General features: G+C 34.4%; 1 protein-coding gene across 9 annotated transcripts in view; it reads right to left on the bottom strand.

Moving 5' to 3' along the window:
• Hmcn1 (hemicentin 1) overlaps positions 1-27,741 on the bottom strand; it is a 421,540-nt gene that overhangs the window by 72,832 nt on the left and 320,967 nt on the right. For 8 of the 9 annotated variants that reach the window (XM_087194441.1, XM_087194444.1, XM_087194446.1 and 5 more), the window contains 15 exons: positions 26,879-26,975; positions 21,035-21,196; positions 20,133-20,246; positions 19,820-20,022; positions 19,446-19,527; positions 19,207-19,338; positions 18,582-18,731; positions 16,409-16,568; positions 14,115-14,239; positions 13,716-13,899; positions 13,023-13,120; positions 11,893-12,171; positions 5,126-5,322; positions 1,928-2,009; positions 171-307 (listed from right to left, as the gene is read on the bottom strand). In XM_087194441.1, coding sequence (XP_087050567.1) covers positions 171-307; positions 1,928-2,009; positions 5,126-5,322; positions 11,893-12,171; positions 13,023-13,120; positions 13,716-13,899; positions 14,115-14,239; positions 16,409-16,568; positions 18,582-18,731; positions 19,207-19,338; positions 19,446-19,527; positions 19,820-20,022; positions 20,133-20,246; positions 21,035-21,196; positions 26,879-26,975 — 2,202 coding nt within the window. The remainder of the gene's footprint in view (positions 1-170; positions 308-1,927; positions 2,010-5,125; positions 5,323-11,892; positions 12,172-13,022; positions 13,121-13,715; positions 13,900-14,114; positions 14,240-16,408; positions 16,569-18,581; positions 18,732-19,206; positions 19,339-19,445; positions 19,528-19,819; positions 20,023-20,132; positions 20,247-21,034; positions 21,197-26,878; positions 26,976-27,741) is intronic. The other variant, XM_087194442.1, reaches the window with a different exon arrangement.

Genomic DNA, 27,741 nt, shown 5'->3' with positions numbered 1-27,741 from the left:
TCATGAATCTAAATATCTGTCTTTGACCCATAACCAACTACTAAGCAAAAGCTGATGGAGGAAGACAGCTGATTAAAGACCCTGTGGCTGCTTCTGCAATGCTGAATAACTGGTAGCTCCACAACTTTTTGCATCAAAAATTAATCTGCAGAGTTTAACAAAAGATTTACCTGTAACCGATCTCCATTTCTGAGCCACATAATCACAGGTGGGGGTACTGCATCTGATTTGCATTCCAATGTCACCTGTCTGTTCTGTAACACAGTGACATCCTGGGGCTCATCAGTCCCAGCAATATTAGGGGGCACTAGGTATGAAAACAAAATATCAAAGGCTTTCAATAAAAGGGCTACAATATGATCTAATCTACTGGTATTCAACAAATGTTAGTTCTTAATTTTGGTCCATGAAATAAGCATACACTTAAAATAGGACTCATTTAATTTATAGTGTAATTAACAATGTGAATTTATGTGTGTGTGTGTGTGTGTATGTGTGTGTGTGTGTGTGTGTGTGTGTTATTAAGGACAGGACCCAGGGCCTTTGGACTGAGCTACATTCCTTTTATTTTTTATTTTGAGACAGGGTCTGGCTAAGTTGCTAAATTGCCCAGGCTGGGCTCCAATTTTCTGTCTTCCTGTCTCAGCTTTTCAAAGTACCAGGATTAAAGGCATGCACCACCATAATTAGCTAATAAACTGGAAATTTAAAAAACTTTATTTAGTACTTTCAGATAGATTAATAAAATCATTCCAAAAATCACATGAATGACAGTACAAATCACATAATCACATTATTATCACCACTTGACAGGCAAAGAAATGGACATGCCGAGTCCCTTGGCCTGGTTTTACACTTGGTAGTAATTTCCTCTGAACATTAGATTTAAAATTAGCAAATCAGGAACTTCCCATCACAATTTATAGAAATGTATATACTTTCCTTGATTACAGAAATACATTTATATGTTACTTTTATATATAGAATTTACTAATTAATGGCAAATGTAATTTATGTGTGCAGGCGGGAGGGGGGACTTAAATCCTTGACAGTTTGCAATGTCTGGTCATTTAGGCTATCAAAATGAAATAAAGACCTTCTGTTTAGTTCTCAAAAAATCGTCCCCATTAAGAGTAAATCCAATTTCTGTGTAATAGTAGTGTTGGGAGAAAACCTTATTGACACAAATTTTCTAGAAGGTTCTGTAATTCAGGCTATGTTTCAAAATTATTAAAAGTCCATGTGTGTATCAACAAGAAAGTACGCTCACAGAAACTTCTTCAGATAAAAGGAATAAGCTAAGTATTGTCAATAGTGGTGAAAATCTATAAACTAAGTACCCAAAATAGGGAATTAATCAGGACACTATGCAATCACTAAAATGGATAAAATCATCTTCACCACACCATTAAGTGAGAAAAAAAGAAACTTAATTACTATTCGATGCGATCCCTTTTTTTCTTTTTAACAGACAGTGTTTTTCTATGTTGCTCAGGCTGGCCCCGAACTTCTGGGCCCAAGCAGGCCTCCTGCCTCAGCCCCTTCCAAGCAGCTGGGACTATAGGTGTGTGTCACGGCACCCTGCCGTGGTCACGATTTGGAATGAGACATTTGCTTACAAAAACATCGTATCCTTGTGTGGTAAGATTATGTGTTATTTTTATTTTCTTCATTATCATTTATATTTTATTTTAAAATGAATGACTATGTTATGCACAAACAACAAATAGCTGAAAAAACCCCCCACTGAATCTAGTCCCAAAGAGCCCTCACACAATTAAATATGAGAATGAGATGTGCAAAATATAAATTTTGAATCTACAAAGATATTTTATCATGTGCTATGGATGGAGTTGTCCCAGGTTCCACAAATTATGGCTTATTAGGTGTCTGTATGATAGAACATAGAACTTTTTCACAAATTTACCATGAACTCTCACTAAATATTCCTTATCATCATCTCCAGCAGGACTGGATGCCAGACATGTGTATCTTCCTGTATCTTCTACCTACAAAACCCAAAGAAGTAAATTATACATTTTTAATATGCTAGTCTTGGCGATGAGAATAAATATCACGTAGAACTAATGCAAGAATCCCAACATAAAACAAAATGTCATCAAAGAAGCACAATCACCAAAACAAACTGCAACATTTATGATTAGTATTATGATATTCAGTGTTGCTTCGTATCTTTATTATATGCCAACCTATGTTTTAACATGGTTTCAGGATTTGATCTAAGAATGATATCAGAAAAGTGAATACGGAAACGTCCTACGACCATATGTGATAGATTAGATGCTCAGTATTTATTGAAGAAATAAACATTCACAGGTTTAAAATACAGACTGAAAATCTCAGTTGTAGTCTTACTGAAGAAAATTAAATACGTTGATTAAATCAACAGATAAGTAAAGTATTGGTTATTACAATCAAACAAATTAACACCACATCTAACTTTGATAAATATGGTAAAACCAAATGGTAATACTGTATAGTGTTATTTCATTATAAATATAGTCAGACTGACAAAAGAATCTGCTATTATATGATTAAACTAAAACCATTTCTTTAAAAAATCCCCACACATATAAATAAGGTTCAAATTGTATGACTGATAATGTGAAATAGGAAGAAAAGGTCTAAAGGAGTAGGGGAAGTGGGAGGGGTAGGGGAGAGGAAAGAAGGGAAAAGAAAAAATATGAGAAAAGGAAAAAATGGAAACAAAGTCTTTGTAAATAGGGAGGGATGGAGGGCGTGAAGGGAGGGCAGGGGAATGGGGAAAAAACAAGAATCAAGATACATCATGTAAAGGTACAAGATCCCAATGAGGAATGTAACTGAATGGTATGCCTAAAATGTACCAATAGACAATGAAAAAAAATCCCCACACATAGTTTCTGCTAGAGGTTATTCTTCATTCATATTTTGCACATTGTGTACATGCAGTCCATACAGAGAATATGCTGGGAAACAGATGTTCTTCCTACCACGAAAAATTTATTTTTTAAAAGTAAGAAAGTCCTGTTATTTTACTACTTGAACATCCATAAAATATTGAGATCTAAGAATTCTTATATTTAAAACTGATTTATGGAAAAACTTTCTGGTAAGCTGCAAAAATTCCTTTGAAAAAATTTAGGACTAGAAGTGTTTGGAAAGACAGTTAAACATTTTTTAAAAGAACAATTTTCACAGAGTCCTTTAATTAAGAATTAAAATATCGGGCCAGGGATTTAGCTCAGTGGTTTCATCGCCTGCTGCAAAAGCACAAGGACCCGAGTTCGATCCCTGGTACCAAAAAAAAAAAAAAAAAAAAAGAGAATTAAAATATCATGTGCCACTTCCTAAAAAGTAATTTTTGAATTTCTCATCACACCTTTAAAACCTCTGAACTATCAACTCTGTTCATTTCCAATTATTTTTCCTCTAGGAAATATTTCCTGTTAACTATTCTCTTCTGGATATCTACAGTCATTATTTGTGGTTACAGTTTCTAAAATGTGTGGTCTTAATAGTTCATTTGAAAAAAATTATAATTCAGCAGACGTCTTTAGAGTAAGATTTTGCAGCATTGGTGACATGCATTATAGTTCACAAAAGAGGGGAGAGTACAGTGTATAAAATTTTCTAAATCTACTGGGTCATAAAATGGTTGCCTCCTCATAATGAATCACAGACCTAGTTAATGTTTGATGGAAAATGTTTTAGGAAATTCTTGTCTCTACCACACAATTTGGATTTGCAAATTATCCATTATGTTAGGAATAACTGTATATTGCAGACAGGTAAACCAAAAGACAAAGTTCAGATAAGTAAAACATAATGCAGTAAGTGCTAAATGGAGGAATGTACAAAATGTTATGAAAACACAGAGGAGGAGAGGAACTGAGATCAGTCATGGGGCTTGATCGTATTTAATTTTCCATTTCAATATTGTTTTAAATGGTTCTCTTGTTTCATATGCAAATGTTTTGATCCAGTAAGATAGTTTAACATGACTTTGCTTTGAGTTACTGCAATATTTGGAATGGGAAGAAAAGAAGGGAATGGAAGGTTTGTGCTTCAAGAGGTCAGACAGGAAATGTGCTGAGATGCACTAGTCAGGGTTTCCAACCAGAACTAGGATTGAGACCCAGCTCCACCACTGAGCAATGGTGGATACTTGGCAGACAAATACTTAATCTCTCTGAGGTGCCTATTTCCAATTTATGGAATGGGGATGAAGACATTGCCTTGCAGAGCTGTCAGGAGTGTCATGAGTATGACAGAAAGCCCAGAGCTGAACAGCAGGCAATTTATAATCCTTAGCTCTTCTCCCATCTTCCTTTCCTTAGTAAAATTCAAAAAAACATGAATGATAATGTGGTAGTCTATGTTGAACAGAATGATGCTTATGATAACAATAGCAGCAGCAACAATTTGCTCCCCGCCCCTTTTAGCACTTACTACATATCTTTGGCACTAGTTGAAGCAGACCACATGAGATTATCTTATGAAGTCTCTCTCAGTGTTTGCATTAGCTATTATTATTTATATCTGCAGTTTACAAATGAAGGCCTTTGGGCACAGATAAAGAATCTTTGTAAAGTAAGGCTTATCTCTATTAATAGAAGAGAAGATTGCTTAAACAAGATATCCTAAACTTACTTCTTTTTAATATATTCACATTTCAGATCAAAATTAAACTAAAAGAACTAGTTTTACTGTTTTAGAAACTATATCTCTCAGACTTCCATGTTTGACAGTTTGTTTGGAAATCAAAGGTGTCCTTTGAAACTTCATATATATGCATACTGGATTGCTTTTTGCTGGTTAGGTAAAGAGCTATATGCCTAAAGTTAAAAGATTCAGGAACTATATTAACACTTTTAGAGCTATGAGAATGTCCAAAAGTTAATAAGACGATATCTAGTTTTCCTCAGAGTTTAATACTAAACACTTCATCTTCTTTCCAGTCATCTCTACACAGTTATGTACATTATAAAAGATACATATCCTTGGTAAAGCTGTAGACATCCATGATGTACTGACATACAAATGAATAATTTATTCAAAAATTCTGTTAGCAAGTGATAAGTTTAATTTAGGATAAAATAACTGTATGAACTTTAACACTTACCTGTGCACTAGATATTTGAAGAATAGAATTTCCTCTAAGACTTTGCATCTGGTCTGTCTGAAGAAGGGGTCTGCCATCTTTCATCCAGGTAATTTTAGGGGCAGGAATTCCAGAAGCAATGCAGGTGAGTTCAAGTGGGTTATTAACAATTACTGATATCTCTCCAGTTTCTTCAGATCCATTGATGTGAGGTGGTTCTGTTTAAAAATAAAAACCAATAACAAAATAAGCCTGCTGTTTGATAAAATATTGCTGAGTAGGAAAACTTGAAAATTCAACTCAAGTTTACATTCTATGATATAAACTGATTAGAATATGGAAACTGATATGATCATTCCTAGATGTCATTACTCTTTCTCACTGGTACTATTGCAAAAGGAATGAATCATACTTGTAAGAGATTACAAAGCCAAAGCAATTCATTACAATGTAATTAATTAACTGAGTTCCAGTTGCTGGTCTATCTTGCACTACTTAAAGAGGTACCTAAATGTCTTAGTGTCCTTTTGTACTTTTTAAACACTGATTAATTCTGAAAAAGCAATGGTGAAAATTATGAAACTGCTATTATCTTTTCTATGCAGAATTTTGAGTGGAAACAATGACTAAGCAGAAGAAAAACTAATTACATTTGGAAATGATTATTTCTGCACAAAACACCTCTGTAATGTGTGGGCAGAAAGTTTTCTGTTATTTATACTTCTAAAGTGACCTTTCTTAAAAGAAGGTTAAAAAATCTAAACATTGAGAAGAAACATTAGGGTTCTTTAGCCCAATTATCTCCTGTTTAGTCCCTTTAAAATAGACTTCTCTTACAATGAATTTTTTAATGTAACTTTCATAGTTCAATTTTTAGCTTACTACTTCACAAGGCAGCCAAAATAGCTGTTGGACAGCTCCAAGGGTTAGTGAGGGGTTTCTGTTTTTGTTTTAAATCAATCATAGTTTAGAATAGTGACTCATAGCAAAAGTTCTGGAGTCAAACTGAGTTTGATTCCAGGACTAACAATTACTAGTTTAGTAGAATTGGACACAGCTCTGAAATGAGAATAACAACATTATTTATTACCTAGTAGGATTGTCAGGGTTCAATGAGATAAACTATATATTTCTCTTGTGTGTTTGTTTTAGTTTTACAATTAAAAATACAAGCCTATTGTCCCAGCTACTCAAGAGGGTAGGGTGGGAGCATCGCTTGAGCCCAAGAGTTCAAGACCCTGTCTGAAAAAAAGTGTTTTTTTAAGAAAGCACTACTATCTCTACTATAGATGTTATTACTACCATCTGTTTCTTAAAAATTGGTTAGTCCTCATTTTCTTTTCTAGAAAAAGATAATCCATTAAATTTGCTCTCTTCTTCAGATGATAAATAGGAAGTCCGCTACTCCTAATCACTGTCCTACATGACCTCTTTTCGCACCTTCATTCATCTTACATAATGCTGTCAAAATACATTTTATTAAATGTGCTTTAAACTCAATTTAAGATTTTCTGATTAAAAGATTTTAATGTTGTTTACTAAATTAAATAAAAAGCCTCATTACATCTTCCAAAGCTTCCACAACATGGTCTTAATCTATCTTTATAACATTATCTACTTTTAACATACTTACATGTGACATAGGCTTAAGTTATGCTATTTTTCTCCTTGAACAAGTCCAGTCCTTTTTTATTAACGTAAATTAATTGTACAAAATAATGGGTTGCGGGGCCGGGGATTTGGTTCAGTGGTTCCGCCGCCTGCTGCGCAAGCGGAAGGATCCGAGTTTGATCCCCGGCACCGAAAAAAAAAAACCCCAAAACAAAAACAAAATAATGGGTTGCAATGTGACATTTTATACATGCATATAACATTCATTTAATCATATTGTCTCTGGACTGCCCCTTATTCTCTCTCCTCTCCATCCCGCTCCTTTTCCCTATAGTCCTTCTTCTGCTTTTACGTCATTTTACTTTTTCCCTTCTAGGTTCCACACATGAGAGAAAAGGTGTGATACTTCTCTTTTTCAGTCTGACTTATTTCACTGAACACCATGATCTCCAGTTGCATCCATTTTCCTACAAATGACATAATTTTATTCTTCTTTGTGGCTGAATAATGTTCTATTGTGTATATACCACGTTTTTCTATTTGTCTATCGATGGGCACTTGGACTGGTTCTATGATGTTGCTATTATGAATTGTGTTGCAATAAACATGGGTATGAACATATGCCAATGGTGACTGACTTTGACTCCTTTGGGTATACACCAAGGAGTGGTCCAGCTGGACCATATGGTAGTTCTAGTTTTCTTTTTTCAGAAACTTTCACACTAATTCCCATAATGGCTATACTAACTTACACACATACTAACAGCATATATAGGTTTCTTTTCCCTCACATTCTCACCAGAATTTCTTATTTTTCCTTTTCTTGTTGACAGTGGCTCTGTCTGGGATGAGAAAGAATCTCAGTGTAGTGATTTGCATCTCCTTAATGGCTAAAGATGTTGAACACTTTCAAATGTAATTATGGGTTATTTCTATTTCTTCTTTTGAGAAGTGTCTGTTCAGTTCATTTGGCCATTTTATTGATTGGGTTACTTGTTCTTTTCGTGTTAAATTTTTTGAGTTCTTTATAAATTCTGGATATTAATCCTCTGACAGATGAATAGTTTGCAATTTTCTCTCATTGTGTAGGCTGTCTCTTCATTCTGTTAATTGTTTCTTTTATTGTACAGAGATTTTTTAATTAACAAAATTCCATTTGTTGATTCTTGCTATTATTTCCCGATCTATCAGAGTCCTCTCCAGGGAGTGGTTTCTGTGACTATATTTTGAAGTGTTTCCCCTGTTTTCCTGTATTAGTTTCAGTTCCAAATCTTACATTATGCTCTCTGATTCACTTTGAGTTGATTTTGAAAAGAGTGAGAAATAGGGATTAGTATATTAACCTTCTACATGTGGATATTTAGACATCCAGCTTCCCCACCATTTGGTAAAGAGTCTGTCTTTTCTACAAAATACATTTTTGGCACCTCTGTCAAGAATCAGGTAATTGCAGATGTGTGAGTTTCTAATCCATTGGCCTACCTGTCTGTTTTTATGCCAATACTATGCTGTGTTTCTTACTATGGCTCTATAGTGTAACTTGAAATCAGATATACCACCAGCATTGTTCTTAGGATTGTTTTGGCCATTTGAAATGCTTTATCCTTCCAGTCCTTTCTTGTTCCTCACAGTCCCACTCTCTAACTGAGCATATTCAAATACTATCAAGGTTACAAGAATGTCACTATATGCATTTATAAAAACCAGAAATCCTTTCTGGATTCTTGACTAATTGTACATGTCTAACCCCTTTCACTTCCATAGCACACTGCAATACAACCTGGAAGCACCTATCTGATTCTCCATTTTATAGCAGTCTTTATTCTGTGTTATCACTCTGGACACAAAGATTAATCAGGCATAGCCTTCCCTCTCAAAAGTTTAAGTCCCTAGACCTAAAATATCACCAGCGTAGTCCTGATTTGTTCAAACCTCAGCCTCCAGATCTTTCCTGTGTTTAGGGGTTGTGAACTACTTTGCTTTATGTTTCGCCCATATGTCTTCTCCTTTGGGCACTGCAGCAGGTGTCCACTTTGGTATTTCATGATTTACAACTCTAGCTTAGATATTTCTTCTTATCTCCAGATTCAAAAATGCAATTATTAGATAAACATTTTAGTTTGGATTTTAAAAAACATTTCAAACCATTTAAAAACCAGATGGAACCAGTCTTATTCTTCAAAATCCAGTCCTTTCCCAGCATTCCATTCATCTCTGTGATGGATCTTCCAATCATTTAGTAACATAAACCAGAAACTAAGAACCATCCTTTTCTTCATCATTCTCATATATTCAAATCTATACTGAAGTCTTAATATTTCCACCTGTAATTATTTCTAGAATATATCTTCTCGTACCTCTATTACTTCAATCTGAGCTACAATGCTGTTTACTTGAATTAATGTCTCTTTCTTCCTAGTTGCAGGTGTCTGCCCAATATTATTTACTTCTTTCTTTCCTATTAAGAAGTTTAAATTTTGTTAGGGCTAGAAATTTACTAAAAAATTAATTTCCTAGCTTTTTTAGCAGATAGTAGGTGGAGTAGTATATAAAGCTTCGGACCTATGAGATGTAAGCGGGCATTTGTGGGGCTTTTAAGGATATCTGTAAACTCTTTAGAGATAAGCCTTTCCTATTTTTCCTGTTCTACTGTTGCACCTAGTGAAGTGCCGAGTTATTCTGGGGTTGAGCAGATGCTCCCTGATCATCTACTGACTATGATGTAAAGGCCGAGAGAATCGCAAATATCTGAAATGCAACAACTGCCTACCTCCAGATGTCTTAATGAGAAAAACAAAAGTTCTTTGCTTATGCCACCATACTAAGACTCTATTATTTATAGCCAAACACAATTTCTAATCATATACTAGTGTCTCCAAACCCATTCTTTCCCTGCTCCAAGGAGCTTTCCACTTTGCAAGCAAGCTGACTGGTCTTTTGAAGTTGAAACGCTATTCATACTATTTCATGACTTTTAATGATTTCTTATTGTTATAGGATTAAAACTAAACATCTGCATATGGTCAATAAAGCTCCTTGTGGCTTAGACCTTGTCAAATTTGTCTAGCTTTATTTTATATGTCACGCTCTCACGTTTTCAGTGTTCCAGCCACACTGGACCTTTTCAGAACTGCTAACAGACTATGACATCTCCCACCATGTGGATCAAATTAAGTTGAGAACTCCACTTCCCCAAGTTTTTTTTTTTTTTTGCATTCTGTGTAGTAGCACTGCTCCCCATGAAGAACTGGGAAGGCTGTTCTTTGTATATTACTCTCATGATATCATTAGTTTTTTCCCCCCTTCATTTTCTTCATTCAGAAATGCTTTCATCTGGATTCTACTTCAGGATTCTTGGAGTCCTAGAGGAATATGCTCTTTCTCTTTATGATAACATACTAGACTAGGTCTTGTATTTATAGGCCTGCATGGATACAACAGTTCTTCAATTTACTCTTCACCCTGTCACCAAAGGGATATTTTGGAAATGAAATGTGGCTGTAACATGTTCTTTCTTAAGGTTCCTTCCTTTTAATGAGGCTTGAAGTCCTTACAATCTTTTGAAGCCTCTTCATAGCTTGGCTTCTGCCCATATACATTTCCTGCCTGTCTCTTCCTTTCACATTCAGTTTACAGGAGTACAAACTGACAGCTCAAACTCCATCATCTCTAGGTGACCAATGTAGGCAAACTCTCTCTTAATCTCTACAGTTCACCTTTCAAGCCCTTGAAGAGCTCTAATCTGAAACTTACTGTCCCACAGAATGATCCTTAACCATACGATCCTTAGAACACTCAAAAGCAATTACATTTTCAGTATCTGCTTTCCTTCAGATGTAGGAATTTCAGACCCAAGACATTATCTTTCTTATTCCATGATACATTCAAGTACACACAATGCACCACATAGGAGGCATCCGCAATTATTTGCTCAATGGTGACGAGAAACATGCCTGGTACATAATGTATATTCAATAATCCTTAATATGTAAGTAATGAAGCACCAGATCACACATGCCATTTATTTTGATTCATATTATGTGAAGTGATGTACCTGCCCCCATCCTACTTCTGCCACACTTGACATTTTCTTGTCTTGTGCCTCTAAATATTCTGGAGAATTTCCTCCATGACCAGCCATCCTTCATTCTCTGGTAGTCCCAGGTATACCTCGTTGTCTCTCTTTGTATATTTAGGTATTGTTCTTCCACTCTCTATTGTTAAACTTCCTATTAATTCATCTTGAAAGTATCTAGTTCAGTTCAATTCAATCCAACAGACACATATCAGGAGCCTCTGAAGGCTCCTAATGTCAGCTGTCATGCTAAGCACTAAGAATGCAGCGATAAGTAAGATGCACACTGCCTCTGACCTCATGAAGCTTAACTAGAGATGAAGCAGATTTTTAAAGTTATACAAATAATTAAAACTTAAAAGTCCTTAGAGAAAGATTACACTGTACTCTGAAAACATATGCTAGCTTCTCCTAAGTAAGACTCTTGCCCAAATTGCTTATGCTGTTCTTAGTAGGATGCATTTTTGCGTTATGTAAGGACCCTGGCATTTCCTCTACATCATAGTGTAAAAAACAAAAAGAATCTTGATTACTGAAATAATCCATTTCATTCACCCTCCTTTCTCTTCAAAGGATAAAAATTTTTACTTCATGGAAAAGATGTGGTTTTCTCTTTATGCTATTTGTTTGCATGTAAAATGTTGGAATGTGTACTTTATTTACTTTAAATGCTCATAAGAGAAAATAGATCTAAACTATTTGAAGTGATGTAATCTACAGATTGGATCACTTAAAACTGTTTGGGATAACACATAATGGTATCAATAGTATCCTATTCCATCAAATTTTCTATTATCAAATGTGTTTTAGTCCTTGGAAAAAGTTAAAAAGTTAACTATTAACTGGTTATAAGATTTCTCTCAATGAAGAATCTTTTATGAGTAGGAGTTTTTAACTTTTCAGACAGATAAGAAACACAACAATCTAACATGCTATAAATGAGAGATGCTATAAATTAGAGATGAACTATGAAAGAGAAATAGAATACAGTAAAGTTTGTACAAATTGTGTCCTGCCGCAAATCTAAGAATTACACTTATCTACTAAGCCTTCACTGTTGCTGATGTCTCAATTATTTTCTCTTTATGAGATGTTTACATACCCAGGACCTTCAGGATAAAGTGCTTGCTGACTTCCCCAGCATCACTGGAGGCCATGCAGGTGTACCTTCCTGAATCTTCAGTCTCTGCTTTGATGAGCTGCAGGACCATTCCTTGAGTACTGATCACCAGATGAGCATCAAGCTCCAGAGGTTGGCCATCTCTAAGCCAGGACATGCTGGGAGTGGGGTTCCCATCTGTGATGCAGGTCATAGAGGTGGAGCTGCCTTTTAAAATTGTGATTTCTTCTGTTCCCATTGCATTATCCATATGTGGTGGTACTATGTAGAAAATGAAAGTCAAAATTTTATATCTATTGTAATTTGAGAAAAAGTAAATAAGATATTTAAATAATTCTATAGTCAATTTAAATAACTTCTACGATCAATAAAATATATACTAAAATAGTATATCATAAAATGGTAACTTTGTTTTAAAAGATCTATTAGGTATGCTAATATTAATCATCCAAATATTAGCAATGAAACCTCAAAATTATTTTCTTGTAAAATATACAAGTAATGTTTTTCCATTTTGATGATTTTTCAACTTCTTAGATTTGTCTCTTAAATTTCTTATGGAGTAGTTTCAGTATGCAGAATAAATAAAATAATATAAAGTTCTAGAGTAAGTTTTATACAATCCAACTTTTCTGAGATGTTTCTGGAGATTAAGAAATATAGAAAAGCAAACCTCAATATTTCAGAAATAGAAAGTTTTAAGTTCTTTATAGACACATACATTTACAGAGTTATATATTCACAATATCTATTCATATTTTAAATACTCTAAATGAACAGTTAATATTATTAGAAAACAGTCTTGATTTTTCTTTGTATGAGAAACTGGTCTTCTGCCTGGATGGAAATTCTATTTAAAAATTTTTAGATTTTTTTCTTTTAGTACAAAATACCAGAATATAAGAATATTTTGCTACACCGTATGGCCCAATGAAAATGAATCCCCCGGAAGAAAATACATTTTCCCTTAGTTAGCAAGATTCTAATTCAAGAATTGTTTTTGATAGAGGAAAGTTGGATTACTAAATATGTGAGGAAGTGAATTTCTAATGATGAATCTGTTACTTAATACTGGACATGTAGTAAAGCCATGGAGTCTTTCTGTGACATACCGAACACTTGAAGGCTGTAATGCTTAGTATCCACCCCAGCTCTGTTGGAGGCCACACAAGTATACATAGCGACGTCAGAGACCTGAGCTCTCACAATCCTAAGGAACAGTTTGATCCAACATTTCATAATTTGATCCCATCGAAATGTACATGAATGAAATAATTACTATTTATAAATAGGTTATAGAAGGTGATTTATGTCGAGAAATTTTAGTTATAAAGCTTATAACCATCTATTACAAAATATAAATGCCTCAAATACAACTGATTCCATAAATGTCATTAAGCAGTGATGACAAGGTACCAAAAATAAAACACAATTTGGAAGGTAAATATTTTTCATATACATATTAGTAGCAAACAATGCTAACACAAAAATCACATGATCATAGTAAGTATTTTCTACCATTTGGTCATAAAATATTTTAGCTAAAATAATAGTTCTTGGAAAGATATAGGTAATAGTAAATCATTTATGAAAGATCCATTTTATACAACTTTACTAAAACATGAGAATTTAAATAAGCAAAAATAGTTTCAATTTTATATTTTTTATCCTTCCTCTGTTAAAAATCTAACAAAAGAAGATGGAATTAGGAAAAGGTTGGGAAAAAGCATTTCTTAAACACTGTTTAGGTGAAAGAAAATTTAACAATTTCAGTTATCTGTTTAGGAAGTCACATAAGATCTGACCTGATGGCCTGTCCTGCTGACAGCAACCGAATATGGGAGGAAAGGGGCAGAGGAAGCCCGTTCTTCAACCAGTTTATCTGTGGAGGAGGTGTCCCTGTAGCTCTGCATTCAATATTTATTGAAGTGTCGACCAAAGCTATTAGTTTCTCTGCCTCTTCTTTATTACCTCTAATTTTAGGTGGAACTATGCATGCAGGAGAGAGAGAGAGAGAGAGAGAGAGAGAGAGAGAGAGAGAGATTGACTTGATTCAAATCACTTCAACTGCCCGCCTTTCTGCTTTCTATCTCAAATGGAAATAGCAATGGCATTAGATTTAAAACTCAATGCTCCAGACACCTGCAGCCCATTACTCAATTCTTAAAGTAGCACAGCCAAAGAAGGGTGTATTTCATATTTACCATAGACATTCAAGTTAAATATTCGGTCATCTTCTCCAGCAGGGTTAGTAGCCACACATGTGTATTTCCCCATGTCGGATGTATGAGCTCCATAAATGTTTAATGTGTTGCCATTTGCAGTCACTCTATGGAAAAGGTCATAACAGAGGTACTCAGATGATGAATGTGGACTTAACATCTGGAAAACCCATTTTACATTATTTTATTCTTTAAAAAATAACAACATAAAATGAAGTCTTCATCTTGGATATAATGATTTGAATTTATTTCATTAAGTACATGGAAGCCTATTAAAGTCAGAGCCAGAAAAACTGATGGAGATTAAAGGCAAGAACTGAAATTATACACTAATAGTTTTCATATCCATCATTTCCTTATGAGAAAAAGTGAATATACAGTCAAGTTAGGAACTTCTCTATCCTAACCAGTGTGAGAGATATCTTCTTCTCAGTTAGAATATTATATTTTTAATAATCAATATGGGGTTTGAATTAAATAAAATTATTTTTAAATTCTGGCATGGAAATGGAACACTGTTAAGGACAATTAGAAACTGAAGAAATTATACATAAAAAATCTGGCTATAAGTGAATAAATAATAGCTTAATGAGATAGAACAGAACAGGCTAATTTATTTTAATTATGACAAGCCAGTATCATATATGGACACCTCTTACAAATTTTTTCTACAAATTGCTAGTTTTCTTTTGAATTGCATAATAATAAATACTAAATTTATCATTAATCAATGATATCTAAGTTAAGTTTATTGCATTATTGGTTTTCTTTACCATAATTACTAAATAAAACCCCCTGTGCCTTAGGAAGAGAATAAAGTGTTATGTAGAGTTATTCCAAAGATAATGATTTCATTAGAATCTCCCAGTATCAAAATAATCCATTTCTACTATATCATGTTATTAAAGTCATATTTTGACATTGATATTGAGAACTACAATATCATTACCTGACCTAGTTGTACTTTTATTTTTTAAAAAGTGAAATTTAAAAATTCATGACTTTAAACATACTGTGAACTAAAAAAGCAAATTGCCATGTCCAAAGCAAAGTATTAAAGTGACCTTGAGAAATTATTTTATTTGATCTACAAATTGTTCTACCTATACATCAATATATAATGGAATAGGGAGCAAATAACAAAGCAGATATAAAAATAAGCAAGTTTAGTATGTTAATGTAAGAGAAGTGATAAACTTTAAGTTCCTACGTACAATTATTATGTAAGATACTTTGGTCCCACCAAGTTTCTAGTACTTGGTCTGGAATATGGTAGCAGCTTATATAATAAAAATTATTACATGTTAATTATTCAGAAATGTTCACTTAAGGAAAATAAAATGTAAAATGTATCATGTATCTCTAAAATATTATTTGGCAATTTACCTCATTTTTTACAGGGGACAGCCATCTAAATTTTAACATAAAATGAATACAAAGAAAATAATATTGTCTAACTTGAGATTGCACATGTTCAACTCATTGACTACAAAATATATTCCAAGCTCTTAAATATAAAATATTGGTTCAAAATAATAAATTTTGTGATGCATTTAATTGCTGTCTGCTTACTCATATAATTATTCTGGTATGTTCATGTCATGGAGCTTTGTGATGAAGTAGTCGTATACAATGTAGAATACTGGACTGTCATTCCAAAGGAATTTGTTGTTGCAAGTAGCAAGAGACCCTCACCACATTATTATTTCATCTTTTTGTGGAAAGAGTTACAAGTCTCAGCTGAAAGTGGGACTTGGACAAACCATTATAATGAATGAACTTGGTTACGATATTGTACCTCATTGAAAATGAGCCAAGTGATACAGCATGTATGCAAGTCGATCGTTTCAAGACACAAAATTGTATCTAAGATTACTGAATACTTTGTGGGATGAAACTGGTTTGCTTTAGCAGGAAAGAAAAACCAATTATGAAACAGACTTTAGTATGAACATTCTGAGATTGTAAAAACATAATCAACAGTATTTAACTAACATTTTCAGGAATGAGTGTCTCAGGAGATTTTATAAAGGAGTTGATGATTAAGGGTCTCACATACACAATAATACACTTTTGAGTGTTCTCTATAGAAAATTTTTGTGTTGAACACTCTAATAATTATCTTTACTTTTTGTGAATAAAATGAAGGCTAAGATCCAATGAGATGGAATTTTATATTATTATTATTGTTATTATTATTATTCATGTGAAATTTGAAGCATAAAACATTGTAGATGACCTTACAATTTATAATGGAAGATTTGTTTTAAACATACTGGATTTTTTCTGTTTCCTCATTAGCTATAGACTTTCCATCTCTAAGCCACTGAATAACTGGGGCAGGAATGCCATGTGCATCACAGACCAGCTCAACATCTTCTCCCAGAAGGACACTGACATCACTTGGAATCTCAGCACCAGCAACACTTGGAGGAACTATGGAGATAAAAGCAGTTTCATTAACGAGGATATATATTTTAATGAATGCAACACAATTACAGAACATGCTATTTCCAAATCATATTCTTCCTAGATTAAGATCAAACTAATATTTTCATGAATTTATTTTAAATGAGGAAGATAAAGGAATCTGATCACTTCAATATTCTTGGTGTATTTGTAAACTGATATATGATTATCTATTCAAAAGGGCCAGTGATAGATCTACCTCATGGGTATCATTTTTAGATTAAAGAATGATTAAATTAGATTCTTACAGTAGATTATTGATGGTTTATGATTAATAGAGTTCAGGAGAATCTGTTTTATAAAATGTTGGCATAAAGGTCTGAGAAAAGTATCTAAGAACTTTCCATTAACTTGTTTAATTAGGCATATTATAATTTTCACTATCCAGGAGCTATCCTTTTCTTTCATTATCCTTTCACTATCCTTTTCTTTCATTAAGTCATTTTTGGTTTGTACTTTAATGATGTGATCAAGTCATAATAAGTAATAAAGATATTAATGCTATCAGACAGGAACACATTTGAATTCCTATTCTATTAAAGAAATGTGCTGGTGGTAGCCCACGTTACCTCATAGGATCCAATTTTGCACATATTCCTTACTCTGTGTTCAACGATATCATGTTGGTAGTTGGAAATAGGCTGTGTGGTCACACTTCTACCAAGAAATTGGCAAATGATTTGCTACAAATCAGGATGCTTTTGTTTGGAGAATCAACTGTTAAATACTTACCAGTGTATGACTGCGTAATTGTTCCAAGTATCATTTTAGTCATCCACATGATAATAACTACAGTAAATTTGCAGAATTTAGAGCACTCAAGAAGTCGAGTAGAATGTTAATGACACTTCCTAGAAGTAGTGTCTAATATATGAGTATGACAAGCACATAGACCCTATGTGCATATGTAATCTCTAGTCTTAAAAACAATTTAGTACAGAGAAAGTCTGGTAAAATGTTTGGTCATAAAACATACCATATGACTGATATTTATTATTAATAAATTAAACATAAATAAATATCCATTTTATGACATTGAATCTCTGAGTAATATTTCTTTTATGCTTCTGAAATATCAAGCATCATTAATCATTACAAAGAGATCACAGATTCTCATAAATTTCTTTTTCTTTACTTTCAATTATTTTTGGAGCGAGATTTAGAAAAGGATACAACAGATATAATATTCACAGTTAAATGCATAATTTAGGGGAAATTCTTTACCTACTAACTGTAATAAATTAGAAAAAAAGGTATTTTAATTTAGTTCCAAGTTAGACTTCCATCTCAATTTAAATATAAACCCAAAGGGCCAGGGATTTAGCTCAGTGGTGCCACCGCCTACCTGGCAAGCGCAAGGTCCCGGGTTCTATCCCTAGTACCAAAAAAAAAAAACCCAAAACAACAACAACAACAACAACAACAACAGCATAGAGCTAAAAATCATACTCAGAGGTTTATTTAAAATAAAAAGAAATAAATACCCTTAGCAGTAATTAATACTATGCTGGAATGTAGTTGACAATAATTAAACATTTGTTTGAGGAATCAATGCTCTTTATTCTGATCCCAAAACTGTATAAAATTCATAATTATTCAAAATGTATCTACTTTCTTACCTGTTATTAGACCATAGTAAAACTTCCTAAGTTGAATCTTTTCTATACAAATAAAAATTGACTTACAGGTATAGCATCAAAATAAACTGTGCTAGTTTTTAATAAATAGGTATAATTCAATAAAATATAATTACAGGAAGTTAATAATTTCACTTAAAATGGAAACAATAGAGATTCATTAATCTATTCTTTTCTACAATTATGTCAATTATCTTGGAAAGAGAAGGTAGGAACAACAAATTGACAAAATATTTGTTGATCTAAAGCTATTTTGAGTCAATTACTGTGATCCCAATAACTGTAGTAGTTTGTATTTATAGACAGAATATAACAAAGATTGATTATCATGTGGATGACATACCTTGTATCAAAAGAATAAAGTTTTTCTGTGCTTTCCCCTCTATATTTGATGCGATGCATGTATAGTTTCCACTATCTGAATGCTGAGATCGGGCAATTTGGAGTTTGCTACCCCCAGACAAAATGTGGACCTCGAGTGAGTCAGAGTTTTCTGTAGATGGAGACAAAGCAAAATAAAAAGAAACTTTTAATTAACATCTCTACAATCCATGACAGTAATGCTTTATTTTATATTTCTTTAAAGTTTTCTCTTTGTACTTTGATTTTAAATGAGAATCATTTTTTAAAAAGAGAAAGACTGGGCTAGGGATTTAGCTTAGTGGCACTGCAGCTGCCTCGCAAGCTCAAGGTCCTGAGTTCAATCCCTAGGACCAAAAAGTAATAATAATAATAATAAATAAATAGATAAATAAATAAAATAAAAAGAGAACGATAATTCTTTACAAAATGAATAACAATTTTACAATAAGTCTATTTTATGAATCTGTATTTCAGTACAATAGATTTTCTTCAACTAAACACAGCTATGAGCATAATACTGAAAAATTTCTAGTTTATAGACACAGTGAATTATGATCAACAACAACAACAACAACAAACAGCCACAAAGCACACAGCTCCATTACCTAGAGGCTTGTGGTTCTTTAACCATGTTATCATGGGAGGTGGGATCCCAGTGGCATCACAGGTCAGGGTCACTGGATTACTTATTGTCTCCACGACCACTTCTCTTTCAGGCCCTTCAATACTGGGTAGCACTGTAAAAAGACAAGAAAGTCATGTGTCCTCATTAAGTTAATTTAGGACACGTTCTTTCATTTGCATATCTGGGGGAAAAAGAGTTGTATTAGAGGCAGATGCTCACCATATACATTGAGGTGGAAATTTTTATCATCTCGTCCTGCTACATTTATAGCTCTACATACATACTGGCCTGTGTCAGATACCTAAAAGAAAAAGATACTATTGTATGTGCTCCATTAAGTTATAGATGACCAATCACACTGTTCAAGTGTAGATTAAATCACCAGTCATCTTTATGTTCAAATGTCCCACTTCTAATTGCCTTCTACAATCCTGTGACTTTATTTTTTAATGAAAATAAGGTCAATGCTATTGCCTATGTATTCTTTAATAAACATCATTTCTCACTGTAGTAAAAGGAGTATGTGACATCTGGTTATCTCTTCTACAACCCCACGAGACAGTCTTAATGTCAAGCAAGAATAAAAGATGCACCTCAGCTTTCTTGATGTGCAGCATTTGTTCATCAGCTAAAATCTCCATGTGAGTAGACTCTGTTATTATCCGCCCATTCTTATACCAGGTGACAACTGGAGGTGGGACAGCATTTGATTCACATTCCAATGACACCGAAGTTCCCTCTCTTACATTAACTACAGAAAGAGACTCACTGTCATGATCCTTAATGCTTGGGGGCACTGAGGGAAGAAAACAAAATATGAGAAATGTTTTTTTTAAGTTCTTCAGACCAAAATACTGAGTATCACTGTCAAAATAAAATAATATCACAAAGAGAGTGAAAACAAACCATAAACAGTCAAGGAAACCTTTTTCCTCTTTTCACCAGCTTGGTTGATAGCTATACAAGTGTATTCACCACCATCAGATACCTTGGCTCGAATAATCTGTAGAGTTCGACCACCTGTGGGAAAATATAATGTAAACTGAAATATAGAGGTTGTTCTAATAACTGGTTTATCACAAGGTAAATGACAAAATATATGAAAAAATTACATAATTTTCCTTACAGTAAAATTTATATAGAAGCATCCATATTTAAAATGAAATGATTGAATCAATTTTGTTTGATTTTTAAAACATATTGATTCTAGTTTCTTATAAAGGAAAACACCCAGGATTTTTCTAACAAGTAACATGGATAGTTAAACAATTTGATATAGGTCTTCATGAGCAAACAGATGTTGTACTACAGCTAAAATATGTTAACAAGTGTTTTCTGAATTTGTTTTCCACAGAACAGAGGTAATTGCCTGTCTGTAGTTTATGATCTCTCTATCATCTGTCTATCCATCCAACTATCCATTTCTTTCCCTTTATCTATATCATCTATCTATCCATGTATCATCTGCATCTATCCTCAAGAAGCACTGAGATTGATTAAAATTTAGTAATTTTATACAATGAAAGTACTATTTAACACCTATTTAACTCACAATTGTTAAGCTGTTCTGTTTCTAAATTTCATCGTTTGTAGAATGATAACTTGTTGTTGAACATTTACACTAAAATCATTTATTAAAAAATCTATAAAATCTTACTCTAATGTTCCCAGCTCAGTAAAGAGGCATTTACAACAAATAAACAGAGAAAGGCAAAGTTTGGAAAGAGACTAAGTTTAATGCTATCTGTCTTAAAATAGAGGAAAATGAGAATGTTTGGCTTGCTTTGTACGAATAATAAGTTCTTTACCAGGGACAATGAGAGCATTTGTGTTTGGCTTGATAGGCTGTTCATTCTTGAGCCAGCTGAGATCAGGAGGTGGAAAACCAGAGACCTCACAGTTCAAAGAGATGAAATTGTTCACGACAACAGTGAGATTTTCAGGGTTAGGACCAATTACACTTGGAGGAACTGTAAAAGTATGTACATCAAAAGTGAAATATGATGTTATCAAGATTCAATTTCCAATTTACTACATGTAATTCTACCCACTATACTCTGCTAAAACACTGAGTGAATGATTCTGTTAACTATACAGCTGTCTTATGAGTTTTCTGATACCTTCATCAAAGTCATGTCTACCAAATTTGTTTTTCTCAACTGAGAGTATCAGAATTTTCAAAGTCAGAATTATTCTGCATTTTATTTGTAAAATATACAGAACAATTCCTAAGATAGTTTGTCAAAGTAGGCAACAGTTTAGCTGGTCTGTCAACTTCACTGGCTTCGGAGAAGCCTAAGGGGTTAGGAAAGGACACTTTTGCACGTCTGGGTGGGTCATGGAGGCTTGACTTTGGGTACTAAATCTGGTCCCTGGTCTCCGGCTCTGTGGTGTTCTGCGGTTCCTTTGCTTTTCTTCCCACTTGCTATGATCTGAGCAGTTTTGTTCCTTATGTCCTTCTGCTGTGTTTTGTCTTGGAGCAAAGAGACCATGGACTGAATCTTTGGGAACCTGAGCCAAATTAGACTTCTCCTTCTGTAAGGTGTGAGTGTCAGGTACTGTATCTCAACAGTAGGAAAATTGACCAGTATAGGAAATTGGTACTGGAGAAGTGGGGTTGTTGTGACTATACCTAAGCATGTGGTTCAGAAGCCTTTGGAACTGGTTTGCAGGAGGAATTTGGAAAGTTTTGGAGATGTGTGCTGGAGAAGCATAGAATGCTATAAGCAGAGCTTGATGGGCATTTCTGGTCATAGCTTAGTAGATCAGAATGCTGACAGGAATGTAGACAGTAAGAGCCATGCTCATAAGGTTTTAGATGGTGATTCTCTTGGGAATTGAACTTAAGGTCACGTGTGTTACATTCTAACAAAGAAATTATCTACATTTTCACCATGTCCTGAGACTCTGTGAAAGGCCAAATTTAAAAGCAGTGAACTAATTAATTTGACGAAGAAAACTTTAAGGCAATCCAAATTTCAGGCTTCAGCGTGGGTACTGTGGACTGCTTTTGGCCAGATTTATGTTGAGAACTGGAAGAAAGCAGCAAAGCAGAAGGATCTGAAAAGTTCAAATTGTGCCCCAAGGAGAACCATGTGTAAAGTTACGCCAAAGGAAGTGTGAATGCTGAAGAGACTAGTGTCATTAAAAAGACATCAAGTACTTTCAACTGGTAGAGGAAGAAAGATATGTTGAGGGCATCAAAGAAATTATCAAGACCTCGCCTAGCGCAGCCTCAAGGGTAAAAAAGTGTGAAACCTAAAATCTGTAGGCTTTCTGTTCAAGAAGGACTATCCAGGAAATTGGTTTCCCAGGATTAATTTCACCATGATTAGCTATCCAGGTACTCAGAGACTGCTAGAGCCATGGCTACTTCTTGCACTGGTGGCAGTCCTTGGCACTTTCTGTGTTATGAAGGTTTTATAGGTATGTATAATGCAAGAGTTATGGTGTCGCAAGGCTTCCACTCAGATTACAAAATAGGGCTAAGTGGCCATGCAACGTGCTGAATAGAGGGTGCACAAGGTTGTGGCAAGAGGTGCAGAGGAGGCCCCAGGAGGTTAAAGGTGTCAGAAACAAGGAATACATGCTGAGAAAAGCAGCAAGCAGTGAGTGGGCCTAGTTCAATAGGGAAGCTATGTGAGGTGCAACTAGCAAGGTCATTGGGGTGGGGCTGCCTAAGCCTGTCAGAACTTATATCTTTCCACCATGTCTGGATGCCAGACATGGACTTAATGTTTGCCCTGCTGGGTTTCAGTCTTCTTTGGTTCTATTCCTTTTCTATAACCCTATTCCTTCCTTTTGGAATGGGAATGTTTACCCAGTAACAGTATATTGGGACTATGTAACTTGATTTTTGAATTTTCAGGGCTTTATAGCTAAGAGTTTGCCTTGAATCTTAGAAGAGACTTGTGACTTGGACTTGTGAACAATGTAGAACTCCTGAAACTTTGCAGAAGGCATCGGTATGTTCTTGGTGATACACAGGATAGTTATATATGTTAGACAGAGCTATGACCTTGTATTTATTTGGACATTAAATATGGTTTAAGGATACGTGCTCAGATGTCAAATTGACAAGGGGTAGAATGTGACAGTTAAGATGAACTGTCAACTTGATTGCCTTCAGAGACAACTAGAAAATTAGTTGAGCACACCTCTTGGTGTGTCTGGGTGAGTAATGGAGGCAAGACTTGGGTATTATATGTGGCCCCTTCCTCTCTGGTGCTGTTACCCTGCTCTGCTTCCTGGCCACATGAACTAAGTAGCTTTGCTTGGCCATGTTCTTCCACTATCATGTTTCAGCCCCAGGGCCAGCAAACCATGGACTGATCTCTCTGGTTCCATGAGTGAAATTAAACCTCCCCTCCTTTAAATTGTGGATATTGGGCATTGTGTTCTAACAAAGGGAAATTTGATGAATATATTGTACAAAGGAAGACCTAACAGTGCTTTTTACAAAGTACATTTGAATACTCTAATTTTAAATATCATATAATTATTTAAAGTTTTTATTTTCCTGTTACAGTAATGATAGAGTGAAATTTTAATTTTAACATTATCTCTTTATCAATAAATCATATACATTATCTTTAAATGTAAATAAATGATTTCCAAGGTAAGCCAAAATCCTTTTAAATAAATAAGACTATTGCTATTGTTCACAACCAAAAAAAAACAATTTGAAAGGCAAAAGCAATGCAGAAGAAAAGTAGAATAGAAAAAAATGAGATTAACAGTCCAAAGCTACTTATGTACATTAAAACATACATATAGAACAACTGATGCTTTCTTTATAAACACATATATGGAAGGCATAGTGTCATACATACTTGAATGATTATTGTGTAAAGAGGGAAAAAAGAAGCAAGGAGGGGATATAAAAATGGATTACAAATGAATGAAGAGATTAATAAATAAAAGTAAAAACGAGTCTTGTTCAAACTAATTAAATTGAGACAGTAAAAGTGACACAAGAACTTAAGAACTCAATAAAATGCTTTATGATTAAGACCAATATCTTAAAAAACTTCAAAAGCAAAATTAAACATTAAAAGGGCAAAATCATCTGTTTTTCTTTAATGTCATATGGTTTCTATTTTAATCCAGTAATTAATCTCTGCTGTTAATTCATTCATCAAATATTTATTTAATGCTTACAGTACTCCAATGTGATGTAATGTTAAAAATGCAACAGACAAAAACCATATAGAGTTGATAATTTGGTGATTAATGACAAACATTGAACTAAAAGTAACAGGTAACAATTTTTTGAGTGGTTATGTTGTGCCAGGTAGAGCTCTAAACACCTGACAAATTCTATCTCATTGAATCCTCATATACTTCATGTGTTACATACAGTTTTTATCCTCTTATTATAAATGAGGAACCTGAGATATAGAGAGGTTAGAATCTTGCCTAACATGTTATATAGCTCGTTACTGGAAGAAACAGGTCTGGCTCAAGAGCTCTTGCTCTTAGTCATTGCTCAATACTGCCCGAAATCATAGGCGTGAAGGGTCTTCATCAGATGACTGGAGTGACAATAGGGGCCGAACCTAGTATGGGAATTAGAAGAGAAAGTGCCATTTAAGAGATAATTGAAATATGACCAGTAATAAGTGGAAGAGAGAAAATGAGTATGTCTTCTAGAAGGAAGGTTCAGCCATATGAAGGCTGAAATAGAGGGAAAACATGGCCCCTAAAAGGCTATCATAACCAGAGTTTAAAGAGGAGGATGGGCATGGGGAGGCAAAGAATTAGAGGACTAAACAAAGATAAATGGTATAGGGTCTCCCAGGCATCATTAATATTGCTGAAATACAGACTAATGAATGGGAAACAGAAGAATAGTTTAACCAAAAATTAATTTAAAAGATATTATCTAGCTATAGTAGAGATTATGGATTGGAAAGCTTTAAGAGACCCTGAAAGACTAGTTAGGAGCCTAGTGCTATAGTATGTGCAGAAAATTATTGAAGTTGTGTGAAGGATGGTATGAGAAATAACCAACAAAGGGGGTGGATCCCAGCATATTTTGTAGATAGGATCATGAGGAATTACTGGGATGAGGTTGAAGGACTAGGAGTACTCAGGGATGACAGCTATTTTTGTGGCTTGAACAATGGGTGGATGTGATACCCTTTGCTAAGACAGAGATCTCTGAAAGAGGAACACATTTTTTTCTTAAAAAATTTTTAAAAAAATGTTTATTAGTACATGTGTGCAGTACATGATGACTGCATTCGCCTGAGCAGTTGGTACAGTACATGATACATCTTCATTCTGCTTTCATCCCCTTCCCGTCTTCCCTCCCTCCATATTTTGGTCTCTGTGGAAGAGAAACACACTTTTGGAAAAGAGTTTGAGTTTAGTTTTACATGGATGTTTTGGGGTCATTGTTGGACATCTGTGTCTGTAAGAAGTGAATATTGGGTACAAGGATATGGCGTTCCCAACAGGGAAGTAGACAGAGATCAACTTTGGAAACTATTTGCACACAGACAGTAACGAATTTTGGGAGTACATGAAATCATCTAGGAAAAGAGTGGAAGAGAACAAAGTCTGAAACTTTGGGAACTAAAGTTTAATAGTCAAGTAGAGGAGAAAGAACCAGCAAGGGCAAGTGGAAAAGATGGACTAGAAAGGCAAGATGTGTCACAGGCACCAAAGGAGAATTTTTTTTTTTTGGTACCAGGGATCGAACTCAGGATCTTGCACTTGTGTGACAGGTGGAGGAACCACTGAGCTAAATCCCCAGCACCCAAAGGAGAATTTTTGACAAAGATGGTGGCTAAGATAATCAAATGCTCAAAAGAAAAAAAAAGGTACAAAATGGAAAGTGCCCACTGGACTTATTAATAAGGGTGTGATTTCATGAACTCTGTGAGCATATTCAGTGGAGTCGAGAAGGCAGGATATGGAACACAGTGATGAGAGGGGAGTAAAGAAATGGACCATTTAATATATGTAGCTATTAGGGAAGTTCATCTTGAAATTGAGAAGAGAGTGAGGAAGGTAGCTGAAGGGAAATATTAGGTGTAAGACAGGACTTTCTTAAAATGGAAGATACAAGTACATTTAAGTTTTGAGAAGGAGCCAGTAAACAGTGAGAATTTCAATATTCAGAAGAAGGAGTAGATGGTGAATTTTCAAGGTTACAGGCAGGAACATAAAGTCAAGTTCATTTTTGGATTTTGGAAAGTAAAGGAAAGCTGTCTCTTTTGCTGTAACAGGAGAGAAGGAAGAAATGGCAGAAAAAGATGTGCAAAGATTTGATGACAGGCATTTGAGGTTGTCTCTGGGATATGTCTTCTCTTTCCCATATAAAACAGGTGAAAGCATTTACCAAGAGAAGGTAAAGGCAGCTGTTTTAGACTGACTATGCCCCCCATTAATAGTGTAAAGCCCTAACTTCTAGTTTAACTATATTTGTAATTATTATATAAAATAATTTAAAAAGTGGGCTTCCTAGATTTATGCTTTATAAATCCTATTAGCTATTACTGGACGAAAAAGAGGAGACTGAATGAATGCAGACTCCACATATTGAGCAAGTTAAAAAACAGAAAATAAAACTATATAATCTAAAACATGGTTTCTCTGCTTTTTCAAGAACATCCTAACAGATATTTGTGGAAATGAGGTCTTACCATGAACATTGAGATTAAAAAATTTCTTGGCACTTCCAGCTGTGTTCTCAGCAACACACACATACCTGCCGATGTCAGTTATTTGAGCATTTAAAATCTAAGGGAAAAATGAATAAATTATAACTGAAACTTTTAATAAAGAAACTTGTGATACATTTCCTTATTTTTTAGAAGAAGTATTTATATATTTTTCTAGTTAATACTGGATGAATATAAGAAAATGGAATTTTTGCATATACTAGCATCAATGCTGGCTTTGATTAGACAGGTCCATTAAATATTTACATTATTTACAGAATTTCTAAACAGAAAAAGCAAATTTTATATTCTCATAATACATTGACAGTAAAATATCCCAAATTATTCCCTTGGTTCCTTGTCTATACTTCTAGCCATGTGACTTTGAAGTTTTTCCCATTCAAAGGTGGAGAGGACATGTGGAACTTATGGTGAGCTTTTAACTGGCTTTGACTAACAGAATGTGAAGCAAGTGATGGTGCATCTTTTCAAATATTAGGAGTGGGGCTGGGGATTTGGCTTAGCGGTGCCATGCCTACCTCAAAAGCACAAGGTCCTAAGTTCGATCCCCAGTACCGAGAAAAAAAAAAAGAAAAAGGAAAAGAAAAATAATAATTCAAACATTAGGGGTGCGCACTTTTGCTTACGCTTCTGGAACTCTACCACCATCGTGTGAGGAAGCCATGACCAGCTTGCTAGACTATGTGATTAGGTGGGGCAGAACCAGCCTCTTTGCATCTGAGCTCCTAGACGTGTGCAAGAGCCCAGATAAGATCATCAGAGCTGTGGATTCAATCCAGAAATCAATGCAGGCACTTGACTGAGCACAGCTGAAACCAGAAATG

The sequence above is a fragment of the Heterocephalus glaber genome, unplaced genomic scaffold (assembly GCF_053883595.1).
Source record: "Heterocephalus glaber isolate CG9 unplaced genomic scaffold, H.glaber_assembly_v1.0 deba00001600, whole genome shotgun sequence".
Classification (NCBI taxonomy): domain Eukaryota; kingdom Metazoa; phylum Chordata; class Mammalia; order Rodentia; family Bathyergidae; genus Heterocephalus; species Heterocephalus glaber.
The sequence above is the reverse complement of the archived record's forward strand: the minus strand, read 5'-3'. Positions and strand labels throughout refer to the sequence as shown.